This window comes from Opisthocomus hoazin, chromosome Z (assembly GCF_030867145.1).
Source record: "Opisthocomus hoazin isolate bOpiHoa1 chromosome Z, bOpiHoa1.hap1, whole genome shotgun sequence".
In the NCBI taxonomy this organism is placed as follows: domain Eukaryota; kingdom Metazoa; phylum Chordata; class Aves; order Opisthocomiformes; family Opisthocomidae; genus Opisthocomus; species Opisthocomus hoazin.
Genome location: NC_134454.1, coordinates 50,586,285 through 50,610,852, shown reverse-complemented (window position 1 = coordinate 50,610,852; position 24,568 = coordinate 50,586,285). Strand labels below are relative to the sequence as shown.

The 24,568-nt window shown below is 39.7% G+C and overlaps 1 protein-coding gene across 3 annotated transcripts in view; it reads right to left on the bottom strand.

The window, feature by feature from the left end:
• Nucleotides 1–24,568, bottom strand: part of LOC104331180 (TLE family member 1, transcriptional corepressor) — an 84,570-nt gene that overhangs the window by 39,452 nt on the left and 20,550 nt on the right. Inside the window, exons 5-8 of one of the 3 annotated variants that reach the window (XM_075411707.1) lie at nt 22,995–23,057; nt 21,968–22,072; nt 2,300–2,504; nt 1,552–1,568 (exon numbers count right to left, since the gene is read on the bottom strand). In XM_075411707.1, coding sequence (XP_075267822.1) covers nt 1,552–1,568; nt 2,300–2,504; nt 21,968–22,072; nt 22,995–23,057 — 390 coding nt within the window. The remainder of the gene's footprint in view (nt 1–1,551; nt 1,569–2,299; nt 2,505–21,967; nt 22,073–22,994; nt 23,058–24,568) is intronic. The other 2 variants (XM_075411708.1, XM_075411710.1) reach the window with 2 other exon arrangements.

Sequence of the window (24,568 nt, the reverse complement as noted above, 5' to 3'; positions counted from 1 at the left end):
TACAGCAAAGTTCTTTTAAATAATCTGAGGTTTTATTTCATAAGGGTGATTTAGTGGTAAGCCCACCATAAAAAAAGCCGACTACAGATAATAACCAAGCAGTCATGAGTTACACATCTGCAGACAGACATAACTGCAGTGACAATTTCATGTACTTCAATTAAATAAAACTGACCTCCACAGCAAACTAAACAAGTTCTATTGCAAATCTCCCACAACACAAAAGCCATGTTAAGTTTTTGGACAATCCTCCTTCCATAGGCAAGAACTATTCTCAGCTACAAGATGAATACCAAGTCCCAAATTTCACGACGATGTGAAGCATCTGATTTTAAACTCAAAAACCCTCTGACAAAGTACATAACGGATAGGGCAGCAGAGGATGGGAAGAGTAAGGACAGGAAATATAACCAAAGCAAAACACAAAGCCACCACTCCCACATGTCCACCTGCATATGCACACGGACACAGACATACACTGCAAAATTCGCTCCTTAGCTCTTAAGGGAAGTTGTTGAGAATCCTGCACTTGACTAACATCACTCAAACAAATATGTCCTTAGTAAGTCTGAAGCTTCAGAAAAAACCCACCTTAAAATTATTTCCACAGTTACACTGTCATTGATAACATTAAGCAAGCTGAAATGAATGCTGTTTTCTTAGTAATCTAGAAACAAAAAACCTTGTCGAAAAAGATACGCAGATAGTTTCCAGTAAATAATTGTCAAGACCTACTATTAGGGGGTAGGGAAGCAGAAATAAAAATCAGAAGTTTAGTTCTGTAAAGATATCTGTCAAATAACTTTTCCTTTCCTGGTTCTTCTCTTTTCTAATTGAGAAAAAGAAACAAAATAGAGCTCAAATTCACCTATGGCATCAACAAGAAGAATTAGCTTTGTTACTTAAAATGACATGAAACTTGCACATGCCCATCTCCAAGAGATTAATACAGTAATATCACTCAAAACACAACAGTATAAAAAGCTTTAACAAAGTAGTTCTTTGGCTGGTTTTTAGATAAGATTGTCTTAGACCAATTCTATTACAGCTCATGTCTAAAGTGAAAAAAAGTGTTGCTATGTAAGTTACACCTGAAGCACAAATTGAGCAGTAGACATTACTATAGCTTAAACAGATTCAGTTAAGCTCCTAGGGCCAAACACCATCATGACACATGAATTTTAAATTTCTCACCTGTTCTGCAACTCTAATTTCTGAAAATCCTACAGCAAAAATCTTAACTTTTACTAATAATGTTCTACTTGAAGTTGTAGTCAACGGTTCTGATTTGCTGCTTCCACCCCACCCTCAATAAGAAAACTAAAGTTCAAGCTTCCCCAAAATTATTCTGCTCAGAAACAAACCTGATTCATACAGTCCTCCAAACAAATGACCTGGTGTTCTGCACAAACCAAGAGATATCTTAACAGTAAACACATATGCCTAGTGTTATGAAACTGACTAAAAGGAAGACAAAACACACACACAGTGCAACATTTGATTATTACATTGTGCAGAAGTGGAAACATTAGCAGGTATGTTGGTACTTACTGTGCCCGGCTCTCTGTCTGCTCCCGCAGTAATCAAGAAACGCACAGACATGCCCGTTCAGACACAGAGGCAAGAACAGAAATAAAAAAGGGGGGAAAAAATTAGAACACAAGCCACGAACAGTTTTAAAATGGCTTTTATTTATATAAGTCATTGCACATTCCTAATACAGTGATTTCCTGAAAATTACAGTATTTTGTAAACATGACTTACAGTTTAACCATACACAAAGCCTAGTTTTATTTCATGACAGAATAAATTATTTTCTTTTCAAAAATTAGTCAAGTGCAATTTTGCCCAATATTTAATTGCGTACTAGAATTTAAGCCTATGAAACTAAAGTAACAGATGCAATTATCTAAATCTTTTGTCTGAACACATTCACTTCAAAATTTAACTTCTCAACCCCCTACCTCCCCACCCATCCATTTAACAATATTACTTTCTTTGAAAAAATTACCCATTATGCAGTATAACAGTTTTCCACAATACGGTGCAGGCCACTAAGCATTTACCAGGATGTCAAAATGCCCTGCAAACTATAGAGCAGGTGACACCTAGCTATCCCCTTTTAAAATACTGAAAGCTTCCAAGCTGAATTTTGCTTCAGTGGTATATATGCAGACATTTTTAAGTTTGTCAACACTTTTTTCTCATTCTATATAACTTGAAATCTTTAGAGATGCACATAATTTGCAGCAATGCGCAAATTTGACAATGTCCTAATCAGGCCTGCCATGCCTCTCACCTCTGTGGTGTTCTGCATCGTGATGCTTCTTGTCATCTTTTATTGCCAAGTGAGACTGCCCACCCAAAGCACTAGAAAGGGCAAGAAGGCCAGCACTGCTTCCAAGTGGAGGGATTCCTGGAGGCTGAAGTCCTGATGGATGCGGTGTTAGAGGCACTGGTGGTCCATGGCCATGGGAGAGATGTTGAGCCTGCAACTGCTGCTGCTGTTCCCAGAGGTATCATCATCCCCAGAAGAACAACGCATGCCACAGTTTGGAAAGGAGAAGGGAGAAGTTTGGTTAATTACTGAGAATCAACAGTGAATTTTTTAATTTATTTGGTTTTTTTTCAAATATAGCCTCTCCTCTTTGTTCCACCACACTATACATACTGCATTACATGATGTCGCTTGTGGACAGCTCTGCTTATGTCCCATACACCAAAAAAGGCTAGCTCGACACCTGTTCTGCAGCCTGAGGAACAGGTTCAACTACTACAGGTTGTGTCAGGCAACTACTGCCTGCCACAGCATCACCAGTGACAAACAAACAGCAGCAGCAGGTCTGAATACCTCTCCCTTTCTATAGAAATAAGCATCACTGCTCTGGGGAAAAAAAACAAGTTTCACTGGCAGACTGATTTAAACTCACCCCCTTCTCTTCCCCCAACTGAAAACAGTAAGTAGGTTTCTATTTTGAATAATAAAAAAATCTAAACGACATTGCTCAATTCCATATTCAGTGTAGTTATAATATAGTATAATAGTATAATATAAAGTTATATTTTATTCTAGTGAAGCTTTTGAAAAAAAATTGCTTAATTTGATATTCAGTGTAGTTATAGTATAATATAAAATTGTATTTTATTCTAGCCAAGCTTTTGAAGAAAAAAAAAATTCGTAAATTAATAGTGTGTTCAGGAACCATCTTTGAGCTTAAAATCCAGGTATTACCGATAGCATCGATAAGGTTATGGAATTCCCAACAAGAAACATGTATTAATGAATTAAAATATCTCCATCTGTTTCAAAAGCAGCTTGCAAGATCAATATCATAATGAGTGGACATACGACCCTGCAACCAATCTGGCAAAACAAGCCATAAGCAATTTTAGAAACACAGTCCTTATAATGGAATGACTTCCCCATAGTTTAAACACTAAGATAATCTCTATGTAAAGCTGTTATGGTTTTATTAATATTTTCCAAGTGCAGCTAACCATTTAATTTGTCCAAAATGCTCAGCACAGACTTATCTAGAAAATTAAGCTTCAAAACCATGTTTAGCTTAGTCATAGCTCCCCTTTAGTCAGCTACGGGTAAACAGTTTTTCTCTTTCTTGCTTCCTTATGCCTGGACAGAACAAAAAAGACAGAACAAACCTCTCTACCTTGGCCATGCTCCGCCATCCCTCTGCTGAAGATAAGACACCATGAAAAAAAGTTAGAGTACCACTCAATTCATGTGATCAGAGAGAGGACAGATAAGGAAATGTTTGAACATGATGAGTTCAGACATGAGAGTTTGAACTGGTGAATGCCAGTGGTCCTGTAAGAGCAGGCAAAATTGTTACAGTACTGCTCACAGATACAGAAATCACACCTAGACTAAAGCTCACAATATTTTACAAGTTACTACAAAATAACTCAACTCAAAATAATCAAAAAATATTTTATCTGCTTCCATAGGTCTCATAACTCTTCAAGACAAACTGTCAACAATACCTGCATAACATCTACTGGCATCTCAATGACAATTTATTACTATTTAGGCAACTACTACTCCCCTATAGTTTTATTTCTCATAACCCCATCCCAAGACATGCCTTGAGCTGTTTATAACTTTATGTAGAAAAAGTTACTGACACTGAAGAACTCTGGACTGGACCTGCTAACTTTTCACTTTTCTGCTGTCCCAACTGTAAAGCAGGCATCATTTACTTGTTTTTGATACAAAAGACAAATCTTAAAATTTAGCACAATCCCTTCAGTCAATTCTATAAAGTCACAAGTTTACAAAATCTTTGTCACACCATGTAGCAGGAATTTATTTTCAGGTGCTGCATAAAAAGCATTACTGGTCTTCACTATAATACGTACATTTATTAAGACTGCAGAGTTTTGGTGGATTTTTTGAGTTTTTTTGATCCAGCCTCTAAAGAGCAAGAGAACATGTCTCTTCACACAGACTTGATCAAGACTTTAGTAGTTTCCAGCATGTTTCCTCAAATCAGGAGATAACCTGATGTTTTGGCAGGCTCTCTCACAGTGAGAGTATCTTAGTTGTTCCCTTCGTCGTAGACCACTTAAGCCAGGTCAGTCATCTGCACTCTAGCCATGAGACAACATGCACCAGCAGCACTGTACTGCATTCACGGCATTGGTCTTGTCCCCAGGGGCACTATCACACCCCATTACCTAGTTGTGGTGTGCAATTGGTTAAGAACAAAAATTGATTTATCCCTTCCAAATTGGTTTTGTGGTGAAAAACCTAGTCCCTTCTCCAACAGCGAGCTTGAATTAGCTTCTTTTGCAGTGTGGGCATAGGGAGGTCAAGGCAGGGAAATGAAGTTAAATTCTTTCCATTCTTGTCCCTAACCCTTCAGGAAGCCTGTGAAGATTCTCTTTATTCATGCCTCTCTTGCTAGGTTTAATTAGCAAACAGGTTAACCTGCATGATTTCAGGAAGCATAGCTTGACATCTTTAGAAATCGGACTGTTACGGACACATTACCCACACTCTCCCTAGCTCTGCTTTGCAGGCTACACACAGGGTATTTCAGAAGTCCCAGAAATGAAGAACAGATTAATCCCCTCTACCAGGTTCTGAAGCTGAAAGTATGTGTCGAGCTACATCCTGCTTCTCTGATGGGACTGCATACAAATGGTGGGGAGCAATGCCTAGAGTAAGGTGTAGAACAGAATATGAGAGCTGCAAATGGAAACACATCACTGCATAACATCTCAGCAGATTTCAAAATGGTTACTGAGGATAGCAGAGGAAAATGGTAGCCAAAGATGCTTAAATATCCAACTACATTAAATGGACCTAAGACTGAAAACCTGATCATGGTCTTTTACACCAGCAAAGGAATATTGTGATTTAGTGTTTATCATCTGGGGCTCACTGTTGTTTAAGACTGAAATATATTGATTTATTGTTTATATATTACCTATTCATAATAGGTTTAAAGTTCTCTCTAACACATAGGGATGATCCTTTCCAGAAGTCCATGCTCTTTTTATTTTAAAAACTTGGATTGTTAAAAGTATGTATTTTCCCCTAGGAGTGGAAAAAGGAATATGTGCTGCACACAAAGGGAGAAACTAAAGACCAGGGAGATGGATAACAGCAGCACTCACCAGATGCATTCAGTAACTAGACATTTGCCATAGTAGATCCTAGAAACAATTATGTTATGCATATAATCACTTTCCTGTCACTTCAAAGACACTAATGCCTGCTCTGTCACCTTTTAAGAGCTCAGCAGCAGTGAGATATAAAACGGAGTAAGCTGGCAGCAGTATCATGGTCTACTAGGCATGTTCATTAGCTGTTAATTAAAAACTAGACACCTGCCATAAGAAATGTGCTCAAAAAAGAATGAGTAACAGGTCTGTCTTACTACCAATTATCATCATTACTCGCAGAGCAAGAGCTCTGTACACTCTCAGAGGGAAGTGGCAAGATAGAGAAGAGTGCAACGATGCATACATAAGTGACTGCACTGAGATAATTAGCCATAGTAGTGATCCTAAAAGCATCAGTAGTTCACCCACCATTTTGCTGCAAAACCAGAAGTTCTTCATAGAACACGTAGAAAAGGCAAATTCAGCTTACTGTACTGTCTAGATACAGGTTTTATTGCCTCAAATTTTTTCTCAGTATCCTCCTAAGCAGCCCACAAAGACACAAAAATCAATGTATGAAAAGCACAGCACTTGCTTCTCTGAGCAAGCACCTCCTAACAAGTTTAAAGGCAGTATAGTTTTTTTACCTCCAACATTCCAGGCAATTTCCAGCTATAAAGAGCTCTTTAACTGGGATATAAAATTTGGAATTAATTTTCAATCTCTGCCAGCGACTTCCAGCAACAGTCAGTAAGTCTTTGTGAAACAGATTTCCTATAAACAATGACACATCTCCTTCAGGCTCCTTGCTTATTAAGATCGAGCATGAGCTCCTACAATCCCACTTCCCATCTTGAAGTAGCTCTGCTGAGGTCACAAACACCTATGACTGACTTCAAATCCAGATTTGAGTTCCTAGCATTAAATAGTTCTTCATTCTTCTGTTCTTAAACAGATGTGTGATGTAATATTCAGTATCTGTTGAAAAGCACTGAATCAAAAATTCAGATGTGATTGTACATGAACAGTGGAAAAAAAGGTTACACCTGGTGCCAAACTACAACAGCTGTCTTCTGTTGTGCCCTTCTAAATAAACACCTAAAAGCAGAAAAAGTTTTCAAGAAAACCTTATTGGCACTAGCACGACTAATACTATCAACAAATTCCCCCAAGCTCCACAGAGGTGTTCTGAAAAAAATATCTGGCAAGCACAAAAGTTAGAGACCTAAAATGTAAAGGGCACTATTTCATTTCAACTTCTGAAAAACTGAAGAAATGCAATTTTCTTAAACTCAAGCAGGCAGAAAGACATAAAAGCAAAACACGTATTACTGTGTTCAATTTCATTGCCATATTCTCTCACTTCCCAAAGGGAAATCTTCAGGTTTTTTATTTGCTTGCTTAAGCAGCAGAAATGAAATCTTGTATCAACATCTATGGCAAAGGAACATATGAGGGCCACTGTATGAGCACACACAGCTAGCCGACCAAGCAATCACCTTCTCCCTCACCGTTTAGAAATATTCTTAAAACCAACATTGCAAATGTAACCTTCCAAAAAAGGAAACAACTCCAGATTATGCTCTTGTCAGATCCAGTCTTCTCCCTCCTTCTAAAAAAACCCCAAACTCCGCACACACCTCCCACACTACCAACAGTCAAATCTAGTAGGAGTAAACTCATTAAGCCATTAGTAAATACTTGCATTCAAGTTTCTGTAGGTAATTTCAGATGAATATTTCAACGACAGGGAAGAACCTATTGTAGAATGACAAACAACCTCCCTTAAAAATATTTCCACATTCCTCTACAATGGAGTGACTGCATCGGTGGACAAGGGAAGAGCTACTGATATCATCTACCTAGACTTCTGGAAGGCCTTTGATAGGGTCCCTCCAACATTCTTGCCACTCAGTTGGAGAGAAATGGGTTGATGGATGGATTGTTAGATAGATGAGGAACTGGCTGGAAGATGACATCCAAAGAGTCAATGAGACTCAATCCAAAGAGTCAATGGCTCAGCATCCCTGTAGAAATCTGTAACTAATAGTTGTCCCTCAAGGATCCATAATGGGACCAATGCTACTCAGTATCTTCATCAATGACATAGCCAATAGGATTGAGTGCATCCTCAGCAATTTTGCAGATGACACCAAGCTGAGTGGTGCAGTTGATTCGCTTGAGCGAAGAGAAGCCATCCAGATGGACTTTGACAGGCCAGAGGAGTGGGCCCATTTGAACCTCATGAGGTTCAACAAGGCCAAGTACAAGGTCCTGCACATGCATTGGGGCAATTCCTAGTATCAGTACAGAATGAACAAAGTGAGAGCAGCCCTGCAGAGGAGGATACTGCTGCACAAAAAACTGGACATGCACTAGCAATGTGCACTTTTAACCTAGAAAGCCAATCATATTCTGGGCTGCATCAAAAGAAGCACTGCCAGCCAGCTGAGGGAGGCGATTCTCCCCTTCTACTCCACTGTCATGAGACCCCCGCTTGGAGTACTTCATCCAGCTCTGGGGTCCACAGTGCAAGAACGACGTAGACTTGTTGGAGCAAATCCAGAAGAGGGTCACAAAAATGATCCAATGGATACAATACCTCTTCTATGAGGAAAGACTGAAAGAGTTGGGGTTGTTCAGCCTGGAGAAGAGAAGGCTCTGGGGACATCTAACTGCAGCCTCTCAATATATAAAGTGGGCCTATAAGAAAGACAGCGGGAGACTTTTAATAGGGCCTGTAGTGACAGGATAAGGCACAACAGTTCTAAACTGAAGGAAGGCAAGTTTAGACTGGACATTAGGAAAACATTTTTTACAATGCAGGTGGCAAGACACTGGAACAGGCTGCCCAGAGAAGCTGTGGGTGCCCCATCCCTGAAGTATTCAAGGTGATCTAGTGAAAGATGTTCCTGCCTAAGGTAGCGGGATTGAACTTGATCTTTGAAGGTCTCTTCCAAACCAAACCATTCTATGATTCTATGATAGGTGAACAGACTGATATATGAGCTACCCAATACGGATTGCTTACTACTCCATTTTCTAACTTTGCTTCAGCAGCAGAAGTTGTGTTTCCTCTTCACTACTTTTGGATGTTTCTTTTTCCTTGATACAATACTAGACTAACTAATCACAAAGTGTGTTAGGATTGCCTGCAAGATACTTCCTTCTAACCTATTTGAACTCTAAATCTTCAGTACCACAGCAGCAATCCACAAAATTAAGCTCTGAGTTTGTTTTCTGTTGCCGATGACGCAAAACTGGGAGGAGTGGCTAATACACCAGATGGCTGTGTTACTATTCACAGGGATTTCAGCAGGCTGGAAAAATAGGCTGACAGGAACCTCATGAATTTCAACAAAGGGATGTGCAAAGTCTTGCACTGGTAGGAACAATGTCACACACCAAAATATGCTGGGGGCCACCCAGCTGGAAAGAAAAGGACCTGGGAGTCCTGACAGTCACCAAGTTGAACATAAACCAGCAGTGTGCCCTCGTGGCAAAGCAGGTGCATGGCATCCTTGGCTGCATTAGACAAAGTATTGCCAGCAGGTCAAGGAAGGTGATCCTTCCCCTCTGCTCATCACTGTTGAGGCCACACCTGGAACACTGTGTCCAGTTCTGGGCTTCCCAATACAAAAGAGACATGGACATACCGGAGAGTATCCAACAATGGGCCTGCAGAAGACTAAACAGTCCCAGCTCTCTCAGCCTGTCCTCCTACATGAGATGCTCCAGTCCCTTAACCATCTTTGTGGTCCATCGCTGGATGGCCCAATGACAGGGCAAGAGACTATGAGCACAAACACAGGAGATCCCTCCTGAACATCGAAAAATACTTTTTAGTGTGGTAATGACTGGGCACTGGCACAGGTTACCCAGGGAGGGGCATCTCCATCCTCAGAGATACTCAAAAGCCATATGGACATGGTCTTGTGCAACCACATGACCTCCAGGGGTCCCTTCTAACTTCAGGTATTCTGTAATTCTGCAATTCTTAGTGTTTACTGTTCTCGCTTTGTTCAAACATGTTTTAGAAAAATGAGTTAGCTACCACTATCATTGCTTAATTTTCTATCTAAATTCCTTTGAAACATCTGTGTTTATTTTGGTTCATTTGCTTTCCTTACTTACTCTCAGATTTTATTCTGACAGATAGGAAGCTACACTATACCACAGCAAACAAACTTGAAAGTGTCCACTACCGCATCTCTAGCTAGCCAGCCAAGAACAGAGCCTCTGTAGTTTTGTAGAACTTATTTGAAAATTATCCATTATGTGAACAAGCCACAGTGCCTTGGGTGCAGGAGGAGAATGTCCCTTCAGAACAAACTGTGTCATCAGCAAGCTTATTCTGTCTATAAGCCACATGAAATGTCACTGTTAAGTCCACAGAAGGACTGTATTGGCAAAAGCTATCCAAAAATCATATACTTCATACATATAAAATTTGGGTCGCAGTGGTATGATTATTTTAAAGACCCAGCTGTCTCACAGGAAAAATCCTGTTCCTTTTTCATCCTTTATTACAGAAGATAGATAGGAAAGTGTATTTTGGTCTTACCACTTAGTTTCCACTTCCACAAAAAAAAAAAAAAAAAAAAATCAAACTTTTTACTGTGTGGAGAAATGATGTCAGGAATCAAATATAAAAGTCAGTAAGAAGATGAAAAAGTTTTAAGTTTGTCACTATTTTCTACCATGGGAATCTGCTTTAAACTAATTTTAAATTTCTGAACAGAAGACTCTTCGAAGTTTTTCAAAGTTCCTGTTTCCACTTGTTCAAACAACACAAACCACACTAATAAGTCTCAATTGCACATCAACTTGGTTGCATCAATCGCCTCACAAACCAGAAAACTGATGTTTGACTAGGATAAAAGCAGCTCCCCCCACACACACTCCCCAAGCAGTCCTTTTCTCACAAATTAACTTTATCACTAAGGTAACTGAAATAAGGCTGAGAACTTGTATTTCACTGCTCTGCTGATACAGCAGTTATGGGAACATTAAAAAACTAAGCCTTTCTACCACCTTATCTATTAAAAAAAAACAAAAATCAGGTACAAGACCATCAGCATGTCCGAAGTACTCCATGCAGCTACCGCAGAAACCCATGAGGTTTATGGTTCTCAGTTAGAGTTTTTTATCTGTCTTCCTTTAACTCCTTTTTTACATGACCACTTGATTTCTTCCTCCCTATGTTACTCCCCTGCTTTTCAGAAATCACTTTCAGTCCTCTGCTATGGGATTCTCCTTTAGGAATCAAGACTTGTCTCTTCTTTGTTCTTCAGAAAACTCAAAATAAGAAAAGCAATGCTGATTTCAGCTGGCTTACAAAGATTTAAAAGATCACTTAATGCTCTAGTGCTTTCACTACACTTTTACAATGATGCACACCTGTTTCACTGTAAAATATATTTCTTCCACAGATTTACGCTATACAGTTTTACCATAGAATACTAAACCTGGCCAGCTATACTCTCCGTGTTGTTTTTTTTTCCTTGCATTAGAGATCAATCTACATTCTTTAATCTTGCTAAAGTTAGCAGAAACATGTTGAAGCATAATTCCCTATATAATTGCTCTATAAGCCTAAAAGTTCTCCTTCTAAAGAAAGAAAATAAAAACTAGTTGCAGTCATGAAGCTACCACGCTAATTTCTCTGAAAAAAATAAGTTATTGACTAGAGGTGTAGTTCAAGAGAAAAATGATTCCACAGAAAAATTACAACATAGGAAGAGAATGCAGATTCTACTGTGGGGCCAGCAAGCCACTGGTGTACATTGGTCACCTCCAAAGAGGTGACAGAAGGCAACTGAGACAGCCAACAAAGGTGAAAGCAGTTATACTGAAGCATGCATCTACCTAGTAAAACTCTAAAATCTTTCATTACTACAGCAGGAAAATTTGAGAGCTCCTTAAAAATCATTATAGAAGACATAAATAGTAAATATATTCTTTATCTTGTATTTTACAATCTGTTCTGTATTCCATGTGTTTGTTTTTTTTTTTTTTAACATGGAAAATGAAGTCTCTCAACACAAGAAAGGCTTGCATTACTATCAATTTGAACTACACGGCCAGTACCAGCCTACCTACAAGTACACACACACACACTATTTTTGTTGAATCACAAGATCTCATTTTTAAATTTCAGTACTGTAGTTAGCTTTACAACTACAGAACTGAGAAACAGCTCTTTCAATACTCCCTAATATAATGCAAATAGCAGATATAAAGATTATTTCCAAGGGTAGCTTATTAACCATTGATTAGCTCCCACATCATCATTACAGATTGCAGACATACAGACTGCCAGGGAGAAAGCAGCACTCTTATCTTTTCCTTAGCACCACACTGAGCAGCAACTCTAATCTTTGCTGCACCTTTCTGTCTCGCTTTAAGCAGCTAGGTTTCTCTGCCCTACCTTCTGGCATTTTGGAGGGCAAGCTCAGGCACCAGAATTAGAAAGACAAGGCGATATTATACTTCAGGGCTCTTCAGAAAGATCGCTCCTGCAAACACTAATGACAGATGTGGGTGACCTCACCCAAATTATTTGTCACCACACCCATTAAATGAGCACATCAGCTGTTTTTCTGCTACAGTGATTGGCAATTAACTATTTAACAAAAGATTAGTGATAATTTTTAAATGGCAAAATTTAACATCCCATTGACATAGACAGAATAACTATATAGTACTGCCAGCAGGACTGGCACTTGTCACACGAGTGGACCTGCACTAGCAGCCTAGCCATGCTGTGGAGCCTCTGCGCATCACCCCATGGCAGCAGAGCCCTGCAGCGAGGATGCAGGATATTGCCAGCAGATGGAAGAATTCCAGTTCAGTGACATCTTCTCCTCCAGGTGCATTAGCACTCCACTGGTGTAGCTGCATCCACATAAGGGCTTTTGCCAACAGAAAAGAAAGGTTTTCTTCCATCCTCCATGCTTTTAGGCACTGCAAGTCAACCTAAAAGTTAGTAGCTTGTACTAAGTGCAGACCCATTGAAGCATGGCTAGTGCCTGCATCAGCAGCTATGTGGCAACAAGCAGCCTATGAACTAAAGAAGCCCTTTTGCTAGCATAACCTTATATGCATATACACACATATAATATTTTATATATCATAGACACACAATTATGTATTTTATAACAATATATTAATAATATAGTAAGATATCTACTACCTACAGTGTATGGAATATATTATACATACTATTCTGTATATTACATATATATTGTTTATACTGTTATATAAAAATATGAAAGTTCTTTTATGTGTTTGTATATATAGCTTTTTCACCAATAGCTATTCTTCTAAAAAAATGTACTACAGGGCTCGCTTCAGAATAGTTCCTGTCTCAATTTATAGCAAAAAAGGAACCAGAAAAAAGTCAGAAAAGCAAGTTTTAAGAGTCCTTGTATTAACAACATCTATCTGTCCTTCGATTAAATAATGTGAAGTTTTTTTTTTTTTCCTTAGGCTAAGTTGTAAAGAAGTAAGGAACAAATAGCAAAGCTGAAGTCACTTTGAAGGAAAAAGACTTTAACAACGGAGTGACAGATGCCACAGGGCAGGAGGGAGTGGAAGGGTAGTCAGAGTAAAAACGGAAAAAAATGATCCTTGCACAGGAGAACATGTCTTCATCAAAGGGCTTCCCAGACTCTAAAGGAAAGTAACAAATTCAAAACCACATTCTGAAAACCACAGAAGACGACCTTAAATTCTCTTAGTCCAGACAAGACAAAGGCTGGTTTTCTGAAACCAGTTACATTACATTCTTCTGATCACTGTCAGTGTAAGTCAGTTCAAGAACAAAGCTTTTCTTTAGTTTTAGACAAGTACATATTTCTTTCTCTGAAGACTGAGATGCAAACCTTAAGTCTATAGAACGAAGATGTCAGCACACATTGCTTCTGGTTTGCAAAAACCGCTAGCACGTTTTTTTTCTGGGGCAACCACAAATGCCTGTTATTACTCACCTTCTAACCTCAAATCTACGTATTTGTCTTTTTAGCTACTGTTAGCATGCTGCTAATCATCCAATGACACTTCAAAAGCATGCTCCTGCTGCCACAGCAGCCAAAATCAACTCGTTCAAGCATGCATCAATTTGGAAATGACTTCTAGATATTACTCTAGGGGGTTTTATTGCTGACATATGATTATCTTAAAAAGTAGTTATTTCCCTCCCAGGCTCTTTTAGTCTCCAGAAATTTAAATGCTGCTGAACACGAACATAGTAATGATGAAGCAGAAAGGCTTCTTTGTAAATTAAAATCCAGAAGTTAAATACAGCATTTCAAATTGTGCTCATCACTCTTTTGTCTCAGCTACTGCTAACTCCAAAAGCATTTCAGAGACAGCAAAAAGTAAAAAAAATGACAGTCGTGAGAAAAGCATTACATTGATTTTTATTCACTGTTCCAAGCCACAGATCAGATTGTTAGAAATTTCCTATACATTCTGTAACACCTTCCACCTACCAAAAGACGGTCACTTCTGAATATGCATTTGAGCAATGCGCTTTTGCTAATCCTTGCTTTTACTACCTCAACACTACTGCTTGTATGTATTCAATTTAAAGAGTTACAGTTAGCCGGCACCTTTAAAAACAGTACTGGATGTCCTCAGAAAGTGTTATACAAGACAACCTTGGTAATTCAACAAGTACTACAAAAAAAAGAAAAAATAATGCAGTTACCAGACACCAGAAATACTGCTGTTCATACAAACTCTTCAGCGTATTGAAGAGTTACAGCAAACTGCTGTACAAACTGTGCCTTTGCCCTGTCTTTTATACTTGCTAAAGTTATCCTAAATGCCTGTGCTAGTCTTGCTCTGCGCAAAAAAAAGGAAAGCAAGGTTCTCTCCCTTCTCCTTCCAGTCCTCCCACACAGACCCCTATCTCGACAGTTTGCCTTGCTTTCCCCTGAAAAACATAGCGGCTTGCTGTTTTCTTGCACATTTCCAATGTTTAATGGACATGTGGTTAACATTTAAATGTTTAATATTTACAATATTTGTGTCCCCCTGTATCTTCCTTCAGCCCCTCTGCATTATCTCTTTGCACTTCTCTACTCCCACTGACTCCATCTTTGTCACAGTCATCCAGTTACAGGTATATTTTGCCTGTGCAGTCCACACTACTCCCATTAGCACACTAGCAGTTCACCTCAGTCTTAGCCTCTCAAAACTAGGCTTTAGATCTTTTCGGATCTGGTTGCTTCATTCTTTGCACCTCTCTTCTACTGCAAAGGAGTCCAACTTACAGCCCTACAACTCCCAACACCTCTATTCCTGCTCATGTTGCAGGACAACTCCCTGACCATGCTTTGCTTCATCCTTGCTCAACTAACTTCTTTGCATTTGATTTCAATTCACCTCATGTGCAGTCCCAGCTGAGTTTCTCTTTTGCCTGGGCCAAATGATTCATTCCTCCCACCGAACTCTTTTCTCCTCCAAACCTACTGCTTCTCAGACTTCTTTCATGAAGGTCACATCACATTTTTATCTCAGCCTACCGACTCTTCACCTACTCCAATTCCCCCACTTGCCTCACTTCAAGTGTGAATGCAAAGCAGACATTTGTGAGAGAACAAGGTATCCTCATCTCTTCGGTTTGCCTCCTACTTCCTTGAAAAGTGGACAATATTCAGAAAAACGATTTTCAAACATGGAAAGCTATTCTGCCCGCATATGCTTTAATCGAGAGGTGCTTTGAATCACTCTCTAGAGGAAGTAGGCCTTTCCTCTGGGATTAAATAACATAATGTTCTGTTCCAATGACATATATGCATATATATATACACACACACACACACACACACACACACTCCTCTGTCCCAACCACCTTCAAAAGCAACCCAACCCTAACCCCCATTTTGTCTTTCTGGCAGCCCTTCCATACTCTCTCTATTAAAGCTCACACTTTCCGTAAATCCTTGCCTTGAACTGTACTATTACAGCATTTTGACTCAACTTTAGTCCACTCTATTCCACCAAAGCTATTCCTTCCAAACCAGTCTAACAGAATCATTTGGAGTCAAGTTCACAAAAATAAGGAATCTTCTCTTCCAGCATATCAATCTCCTCTGCTTCTATTTACTTAATCCTGGTGTTCTGCTTACTACTGCCACATATACAGATTTTTCTTATCTTACTAGTCCCCCCATATCTCCCTTCTGCTGCAAAACAGACCAAGATACAGTTCTACACTGTTCAACGTGTACTTCCCATATCCCCAGCGTCTGCTCAGTAGACAGTAATCTAGCAAACGGTACCAACTCACTGTTGGTACCTCACGTGCCCGTCTCATCAGAATTTACCTTCTCTCTGCATTCACAGTTGCAGCTGTGTATCTTCAGGTTTGAGCTCTAGCTAACCACATTTTCTTCCAACCATCTCCCTTCCACTCCTTTCTTGAAAGCTGTTTAACTTCACAAATTTGTAACCATATACTTGGGCTCACCACTGACTTGTAGCTTAGATACTAGGTTCTAGATGAGAGAGCCACCTGAAGATCTTTTATTTTTCTTTTTGGACAGGACACAAGATTCAGCTTTTTCTATCCACCCACACACGAAACCTTGCAAGATAAGGGAGGTCTGGCCTGCAGCTCAGTTACGTTTGACTTCTGGACACATTTGACTCTTTTCTTCAGAATAACCGAGAACATCTTCTCCAGGAACTTCTTGTCTCTTTTACACTTTATCCTCCTCTATGTCGCTGCTCCAAGGTCCCCCATTTCCCCATCAGTCCAGAGAGCACAGAGGCCATGTGTTGTGGGTGGAGGAGGTCAAGTGGAAATGAAATTTGGTTAAACCTATTAATTCACATTTTACACCTTCTCCCAGGTTTGTTTCAAGTAGTACAAACTGCCAATACATATTAATAACGCTTTCTTATTCTTCCTTAAAATTTAGTGGCACCAACAGTAAAAATCTGACCACTATTTAAGAATACCAGTTATCATGCTGACAAATACCTTCTTCCTTTGCTACCTATTTTAAACTTAATTTACAAGTCTGGGGCCTCTTAAGCCAGCAGTGTGCCTTTGTTGCCACAAGGGCCAATGGTATCCTGGGATGCATTAAGAAGAGTAAGGCCAGCAGAGTGAGGGAGGTTCTCCTCCCCCTCCACTCTGCACTAGTGAGACCCCATCTGGAGTACTGCATCCAGTTCTGGGCTCCCCAGTTCAAGAAAGATGAGGAACTACTAGAAAGAGTCCAGAGGAGGGCTACAAAAATGATTATGGGACTGGAGCATCTCTCCTCTGGGGGATATCTGAGAGAACTGGGCTTGTTTAGCCTGGACAAGGCTGAGAGGGGATCTTTTAAACACTTCTAAATATTTTAAGAATGTGTGTCAAGAGGATGGGGCCAAACTCTTTTCAGTGGTGCCCAGCAACAGGACAAGCGGCAACAGGCACAAACTGAAGCATAGGAAGTTCTGTCTGAATACGAGGAAGAACTTCTTCACTCTGAGGGTGACAGAGCCCTGGAACAGGCTGCCCAGAGAGGCTGCAGAGTCTCCTTCTCTGGAGATATTCAAGACCTGGCTGGACAAGGTCCTGTGCAGCCTGCTGTAGGTGACCCTGATTCGGCAGGGGCGTTGGACTAGATGACCCTGTCCTGGGTTCAGCCAGGACAGGGTTAATTTTCACCAGAATCCAGGAAGGGACACAGCAGGGTGGGCTGACCCCACCTGGCCAAACAGAGCAGGGTATTCCATACCATGTGCCGTCATGCTGGGTTCCGGTGGAGGGGAGCAGGGCGGCAGGAACTCACTCGAGGCTCGGGAGCGCGTAGCGCTGGTCCGATCCGGGAGAGCGGCTCTCTGGGTTGTGCGGTTCGTGTTGTACATTCTCCTTATCTGTACCGTTGTCGTTACTGTTCCCTTTGTTTGCTGTTCTGTTAAACTGCCCTTATCCCAACCCACCAGTTTCTGCCTGTTTCTTTCCATTCTCCTCCGCACCCCGGCAGGGAGAGGGGCGGCCGCGTGGCGCTTTTGTTGCAGGCTGCAGTCAAACTGTAACAGATGCCCAAATGTCCCTTCCAACCCCAACCATTCTGTGATTCTGTATTCTAGAAGTACCTACCATGACAGAATCCTAGGATGTAATAAAGGTTTCTACATACTTTAAAGAAGCAAAATACGAAGAATAATCCAGGATGTTCCCACACAATAGAGTTCCTACTGATGGAGTTTAGTAATTTAGACTTGGGGTTAGCTAGTTTATGTTAAAAGTGAGGACACAGTGTCTTGTGCTCACTAGATCTCATTTTATTTAATTTAAAAGAACTCAAGCAATTTCCCCTCCCTCAGCACATAATGTAGATCACGGCTGAGGAGGATCTAAAGTAATACTACAGCTGCTTAGCTCTTTCCTTGCACTAAGTTCTGCATTCATTTCTGCTCTAGTCTGTATTTCTATTTTATAATGAAACACACAGCCTAGTTATTTATAGGCTTTCTAAGGATTAACTACACACTCATAAGAATAAACCCTCAAGAGGTTAACCTCATCCTCTTAAGCTTCACACACTACAATCCCAGAGATAGCTGGCAACCACAGCCAAGAGAAAAAATAATCCCACATCTTGCTAATCCTTTAGCCAATCACTTCATGCAACAGTGGAGAGGTGCCTCAGAGGCCTACAACTCAATCTGTCTCAAGAGTACTGTCAATCCAAAAGATACGTATTTCACAGAACCATTAACAACCCACCTTAAAAGGCAAAATAAGGCATACCTGGCTACTCAGTGGTGCACTGAAATTGTGCATCTAAAATGCAATGCTAAGAAGATTCCAGTTTGCTGCTTGTATTTACCTTTCAGATATTTGCATATTCTACTCAAAACTAGTTTATTAAGGTAAAAGTAAATCTAATAAATTTTGCATTGTTTACATCTATACAGACCAATTTAACTGTCCCTTAAACTTTCTGGCATGAACTTTGAGTACCTGTGATTTTCCAGCCAGATCTCATCTCTCAAAAACACCAAAACAACCCTTCAAGTTAAAACATGATAGTCTACCCAATTCATTCATATCATTATCTGGATTCTCTCTTAACCCCAAACGTGGACACTGCCTGCAGTTGCAGCACTGCCAAGGAGTTAACAGGTGCACTTATCTGAAGTACAAGGTTTCTGTTTGTTTATTATTTATCTAGCAAAGCTGCTACTTCATTCAACTCTTATAATAAATTTTAAATGGCACCATTTAAAAGAAACTGGTGAGGAGGCTGTTTAGCCACACTGCTACCCCATGGCTGGAAGTCAAACTTTTCAAGAACATGCAGGAAAAGTATAATGCCAGAGGTATGACTGTTAATAACCAATTATCATCCACAGTCCTTTCCTGAAGTAAGAATTTTTAATCAACACAGAGGATTAGCACTGCTTACAAGCTCACTGAGTCCAACGATACTACTTTTTTTTTAAAATGTGTCCATTCATTCTTTTGTACATGCTTAATACACACCTATTCTAAAGCCTGGCTTTTGTCTTTGTAGGTAAATTCTCTGGAAAATCTCAGTCCCATGAGACTACAAGTCCCTATCCTCACACTCTGTCCTCTTAACAGGCTTCCACTTTTCCACCCAGAAATAAAAAAAGTCTAAAATAAAGGTAGTTCGAAATCACCTTGCATTTCAAAGTTGTTCCCAGTAATTCTAGGCTTTGTTCCCTTCCAGAAATCACATATGGCCCAGCAGCAATAGGAACTGCCTTAACTCAGGCAAGCCAATAGGTAACCTTAATCATCTAGTGTCAGGAAACAATGGCCCCTTAAGAGAGAAAGCAACAAGGGGGAAAGAGTCAAACCTCGACAAAAAAGCAGATTTTAGCTAAGCAAGAGGCACTATGCAAGTGAACATCAGCTAGGAAAACTAAACTTCCCTCCTATCCTCAAAATTTATTGTGCATAAGTATCCTCAGTAGCACGACACCACAGGCTACTCGATTGCATCTTCCACTGTTACAGACTGCTCCAGCCTATCTGCATTCTGAAAAGAAGCTTCATGATCTTTCATGCTCATAATAGATGTCTAAACCGTTAAATCACTATTTCTTTTCTTATCTTGAAAGACACTGCACTTTAACAGCACGGCCCTTCCATTGTTCTTTACACTAAGTTGGGTCCCTGAACAATACTGACAGCTGCTATCAAACTGGGCCATGCCCACTCCCGGTGCAGCTGCCGCTTGTAGGAACAGACAGGCTTCTGATGTGTCCTCCCCTCTGGGGAGAGGGCTTGACACGCTGTGTGCTCAGTGAGGGGGAGCAAAGGTCCACTGAATTGTCAACTCAATTTTATGCTATTCAGGTTTTCCAGGATGCACACCATCCCTTTCAAACAAAATCAAGCATATGTCAGAGCATGAAACTTATTATGCAGCACAAGGTAATTACTGATCATGTAAGACTGCAAAAGACCACTCCGACATACATCTAATTTTAGCATTACGTATACGCAAGCATCTACATGGTCAAAGAAACCCTGTGCCAAACGTGTTCATTTTCTCATTCACAGTTTTGGATTTGTATGGCATCATTCAGAAGCCTTTCAGAAGACACAGCAAAGTATCTCTTCCAGCGAATCTTAGAAAATTTAAAAACTGAGAAGGTAGAGGCTTCTATTCCTGCTTCCAAAGAGCTTTCCTCTACAAAAAATTTCTTAACTGCATGTGGTACTTGCAGATCCTATGGCTTTAAATGACTATATTCTGCAGACTTTCAAAAGACGTACGTGACATGCTTCAGATAGCAAAATTTGTTTTGGCTAAGAACGTTTCAAAATATTTTTTAATACTTATTCCCATGTACAGTATAAAATATTCTTTAACACTAGTTCATTAAAAAGGGCTTTCCATTCTGTTTTCATCCCAAAGTAGTAATTCATTTTAAAAGATGCAAAAGTACAGTTCTCTAATCTTTGCTAATCAAATACCACAAATGTACACGTGCTGTATTTCAGGATCAGATCAGGTATTCATAAAGTAATTCATTACACAAGCAAAGCATAGAGGAGATTGTGACAAATAGAGATGTAATTGTGTGGGTTTCTAGCATGTTATTAGCAAATCAACTAAGTAACAGCCAAAATTTGATATGAAAGGAAAAAAACAGCGCAGATTTGAAGGGGGGGTATGTTTATGCAAAGCTGATCTGTCAAGTGTAATAAAGCAGCTTGAATAAAATTTAAGCTGAAAATCCACTGAAGCTCCCCATTTCAGGGAGGAAAAGCTATTAAAAGGAAATGAAGGTCACCCTCCCAGTTTATTTCACCTAATTGACTGCCAATAGCTTACCACAGGCAAACCAACTGCAGATCTGCAATTGAGAAACTGATGAAAGGAGAGTTTTCAAGCTGAGGCTCATTCTTTTAATCCTCCCTCGCTCCTTTTTTTTCCTATCTCCAGTTGGGATGTAATTTTAAGCACAGATGGATTAACTGGTTCCATTGTCTGTAGACGTCATTGGACTATGGCACTGTTAATCCGTACAGCAGCATGTCTAATTATCATTACAAAGTGTCTGAGGGAACTGTAAAGACCAGCAGGGCATCTTCTCACAAGCAATTAACATAAATTGATAAATGAGTAATTTGAATCTGCTCAAGGCGCTCACATATGAATAAAATCAGAAAGGACAGGTTCTTGTTTCGGCTACTTCTTTTACTTAGTCTGGAAGGGCAGAAAACATGAGAAATATTCTAGACTTAGTGGCAGGGGAAATGAACTCATGCAGTGGAAGGAATGTACAGTTCAGAAAGTTCATTAATACAAAGCAAATGACTTGTGATTGACAACCAGTCACAGGCAAGTAGTATTAACTTATTTCAGCATATTTAGAAGCACAGACTTGGTGAAAGGCTATTAGAACACTGTGTCAGACAATTAATACTACTTCAAAAGCAAGTGAAGTTTCTTTTCAGTAGCTTGCTAATTTAAAATTCATGAAAGATTCACAAAAAAAGGGACAGAAAGAAGAATGAATAGTTGTACAGGCTCCAAGAACTCAAGTGTCACAAAAAGCATGAGGCAAAGGTAACTACATCAACTGATATACAATACCTACAAATAAACAAGCAACTCTTCTAATCACTATATTTCTTGCAGGAAAAGTTTTGTTACACCCAGCACTGCTGCACAAAATGATGCTCTGACAAAGTAAACTATAAACTTTATCCCTGCTAAAATCTGTGTAAAGCAAGGCAAACACTTCAGCAACACCAGGCATCAAAACAGCATTACAATATCATAACATTAAGCTTATTTTAAAAATAGCAAAGCAGTAAGATATGAAAGCAAGTTATACACACTGTAGGAGGTAGACCTGGAAGGCCACGTACCCCGATGATGGCATTCAGTTCAGCCATGGTCACTTGTTTGGCACGTTCTACAGCTTGGGCCACTTGCTGCTGATGCTATTAAAAGAAGAAGGGTATGGGGAGGAATTTGTGTTAAGGCATTGACCACACCAAATCAAACCAGGACCACAAGCATCTGAGTAACTGGTTTGTCTGCAGAAGCCCAGGCTACCTACTGCAAGACATCATACACAAGTAAAAGGTAACAGTGCCCTATTTCTCACCTGTTCAAAAGCAAACAAGAACCCTGAAGGCAGCCAGCTCACCTCTTGCCCCGTGCCACTTCAGTATTAGTTCTCTGGCAAATGAATAATCAGTTTCTAATTGAGTTGACAGGATGACAACGTCAACTTCACACCAGTGTCTATTTTAACATTTATATACTCTGTGCCCACACAGAAAACCTACTGAAATTTCAAACAGGGAAGAGTGCTTCACTGAACTCAACACAAATTAGAAACACTCTTTGTAAATTGTAGAGTTTGAAAAGGCATATCCAAAATAGCAGGCTTCAAAATGTAACAGCAGCTGCCCACCATACACTACAATTGCAGTCATTCAGACCAGATGCAGGTTTGTAAACTTGAACAATGCTTTGCATCTGAACTAACTACTCACCTTTTACACTAAAATTGATACAAATTATGTAGACAAGATAAGCATGCTTATTTCACTAGATTCACATTTGACAACCAAATATCAAGCAAGCAATCACCATTATTAGAAAGGAAAGCACTTGGTTGCATTGATAGTATCTTACAGACTCCCACTCTCCTCAGGCAATGAATGAGGCTGAGCCATTGTCACTAGTTTGAACTCAGATTTGTTAGACCAAATTAGCAGGGGGTTTGCACACTTCAGCTATAACAGATGTTCCTTACACTCGTGTATTGTGATAAAATTTACATCTTAAAACTAGCTAATTTGCAAACAGGAAAGCAACATAATTGCACTTTAACAGCTGAACAGTTTTACTTACTTCCTGAGACAAAAATGGGATGACTTGTGCACAAATTGTATTCAATCTCTTGGCGATTTCTGTCTATAGAGGAAAAGTATTTTGATTAAAACTGTGTTTTAGGTTTGTTGCCATGTATTAACTAGTGTAAAGGACTATACTAAGTTCACACAGTGAAGAAAGTAAAAAAAACAAATCCACATCTTCATATTACTGCAAATATAAATAGTTAATATATAAGCCCAGATGAGCAAAAAGATTTAGTTAGCTACTCTAGGACATCTGTCATGTCTAAAGCACCTAATCCATGTACACATTTAGGCACAAATCTGGTCCTTGTACATAGCTCATTAACAAGTACAGCATTTTTGAAATCCATTAAGTCCAAGATAAAGCCTTTTAAAAGGTAGATTTATTATTACTCAAATTATCAAGCAGCATAACATGAAGGTGACAGGCATGGAAGAAAAATGTTTCTTTCATGATCAATTTTATCTGCCTATTAGAAGGTAAAATTAGTTTTGCTGACAGAAACACGCCATCAGGAGTACAAAAGAAATACCAAAACAGAAGCAAGGCAGAATGGAGACAAAAGGTACATACTTCCAAAACATCCATACCGAGAGAGTATTAAAATAATGAAGACAAGAAAAAGAATCTGATCAGAAAATGTGATAGTCAGTAACAGCAAATTAGTGAAACTGTGAGTAACAGGAGAACAATAAGGCTAGGAACCAGCAGAGAACAGAACAATCCTTCACTAAAAGTAGCAAAGACAGCAGGATGAAGTGTCTGAGTCCCACCTGTCGACAGCTTTATGTATCTCCCACTTTTATATCTTCCACTTCTGGCACATCAACTTGAACACAGCATTTCTGGTGGGATACTCAGTCTTACCTGTGCTTACAGCTTTTCAGACCTATACATCTGCCCACCACTCAGAACCACCATTATAATTAACCCTCAAGGTATTCGTCCAACTCCTACAGTTTTTCCTCAAAAACATCTCCTGCAGTCACTGTAGCACAGTTGCACAAAACCAAAATTAGCTTCCAGGTGCTAACTCATCCTACATATAAGACACTCTGAACAGCTCTTGTCAGTCTCTGTCATATCATTAATCCATATAGACACTTCTTGGGGTTTTTGTTTTATTTTAAGGTACAAGAAACAAAGAGAACCCTGCTGAGAATTATTAGGCCTTCCATGAAATGATATGCATAAACCTGATCATTTCAAAGAAGTCAGATGAAAACATGGCTGACTTCTCTGCCAAGCCTTTCCCTGAGCCTTCCCATCGTCCTGAGGTTTTTTTTACACAGACGCTGTGCTGTGCTTATCCTTACATCAGCTGAAGTCCTCCCTCCACCTGACCGACATCTGGCATTTGACACATCCATTCTAAAGTTTGTTGGAGACAAGAGCCTCTGAAGCATACATGGGACAGTTTCCTCCTACGACAAAAAGATTCCCCTTAAATAAAGGCAATGAAGTGACAGCTGCTTTACAGCAAACCTTTCTCCCCCTACAACAAGGGCAACAGATCTCTCTCCTCAGTAGGAACAGCCACCATTTCAGTACCACCGCAGTGTTTC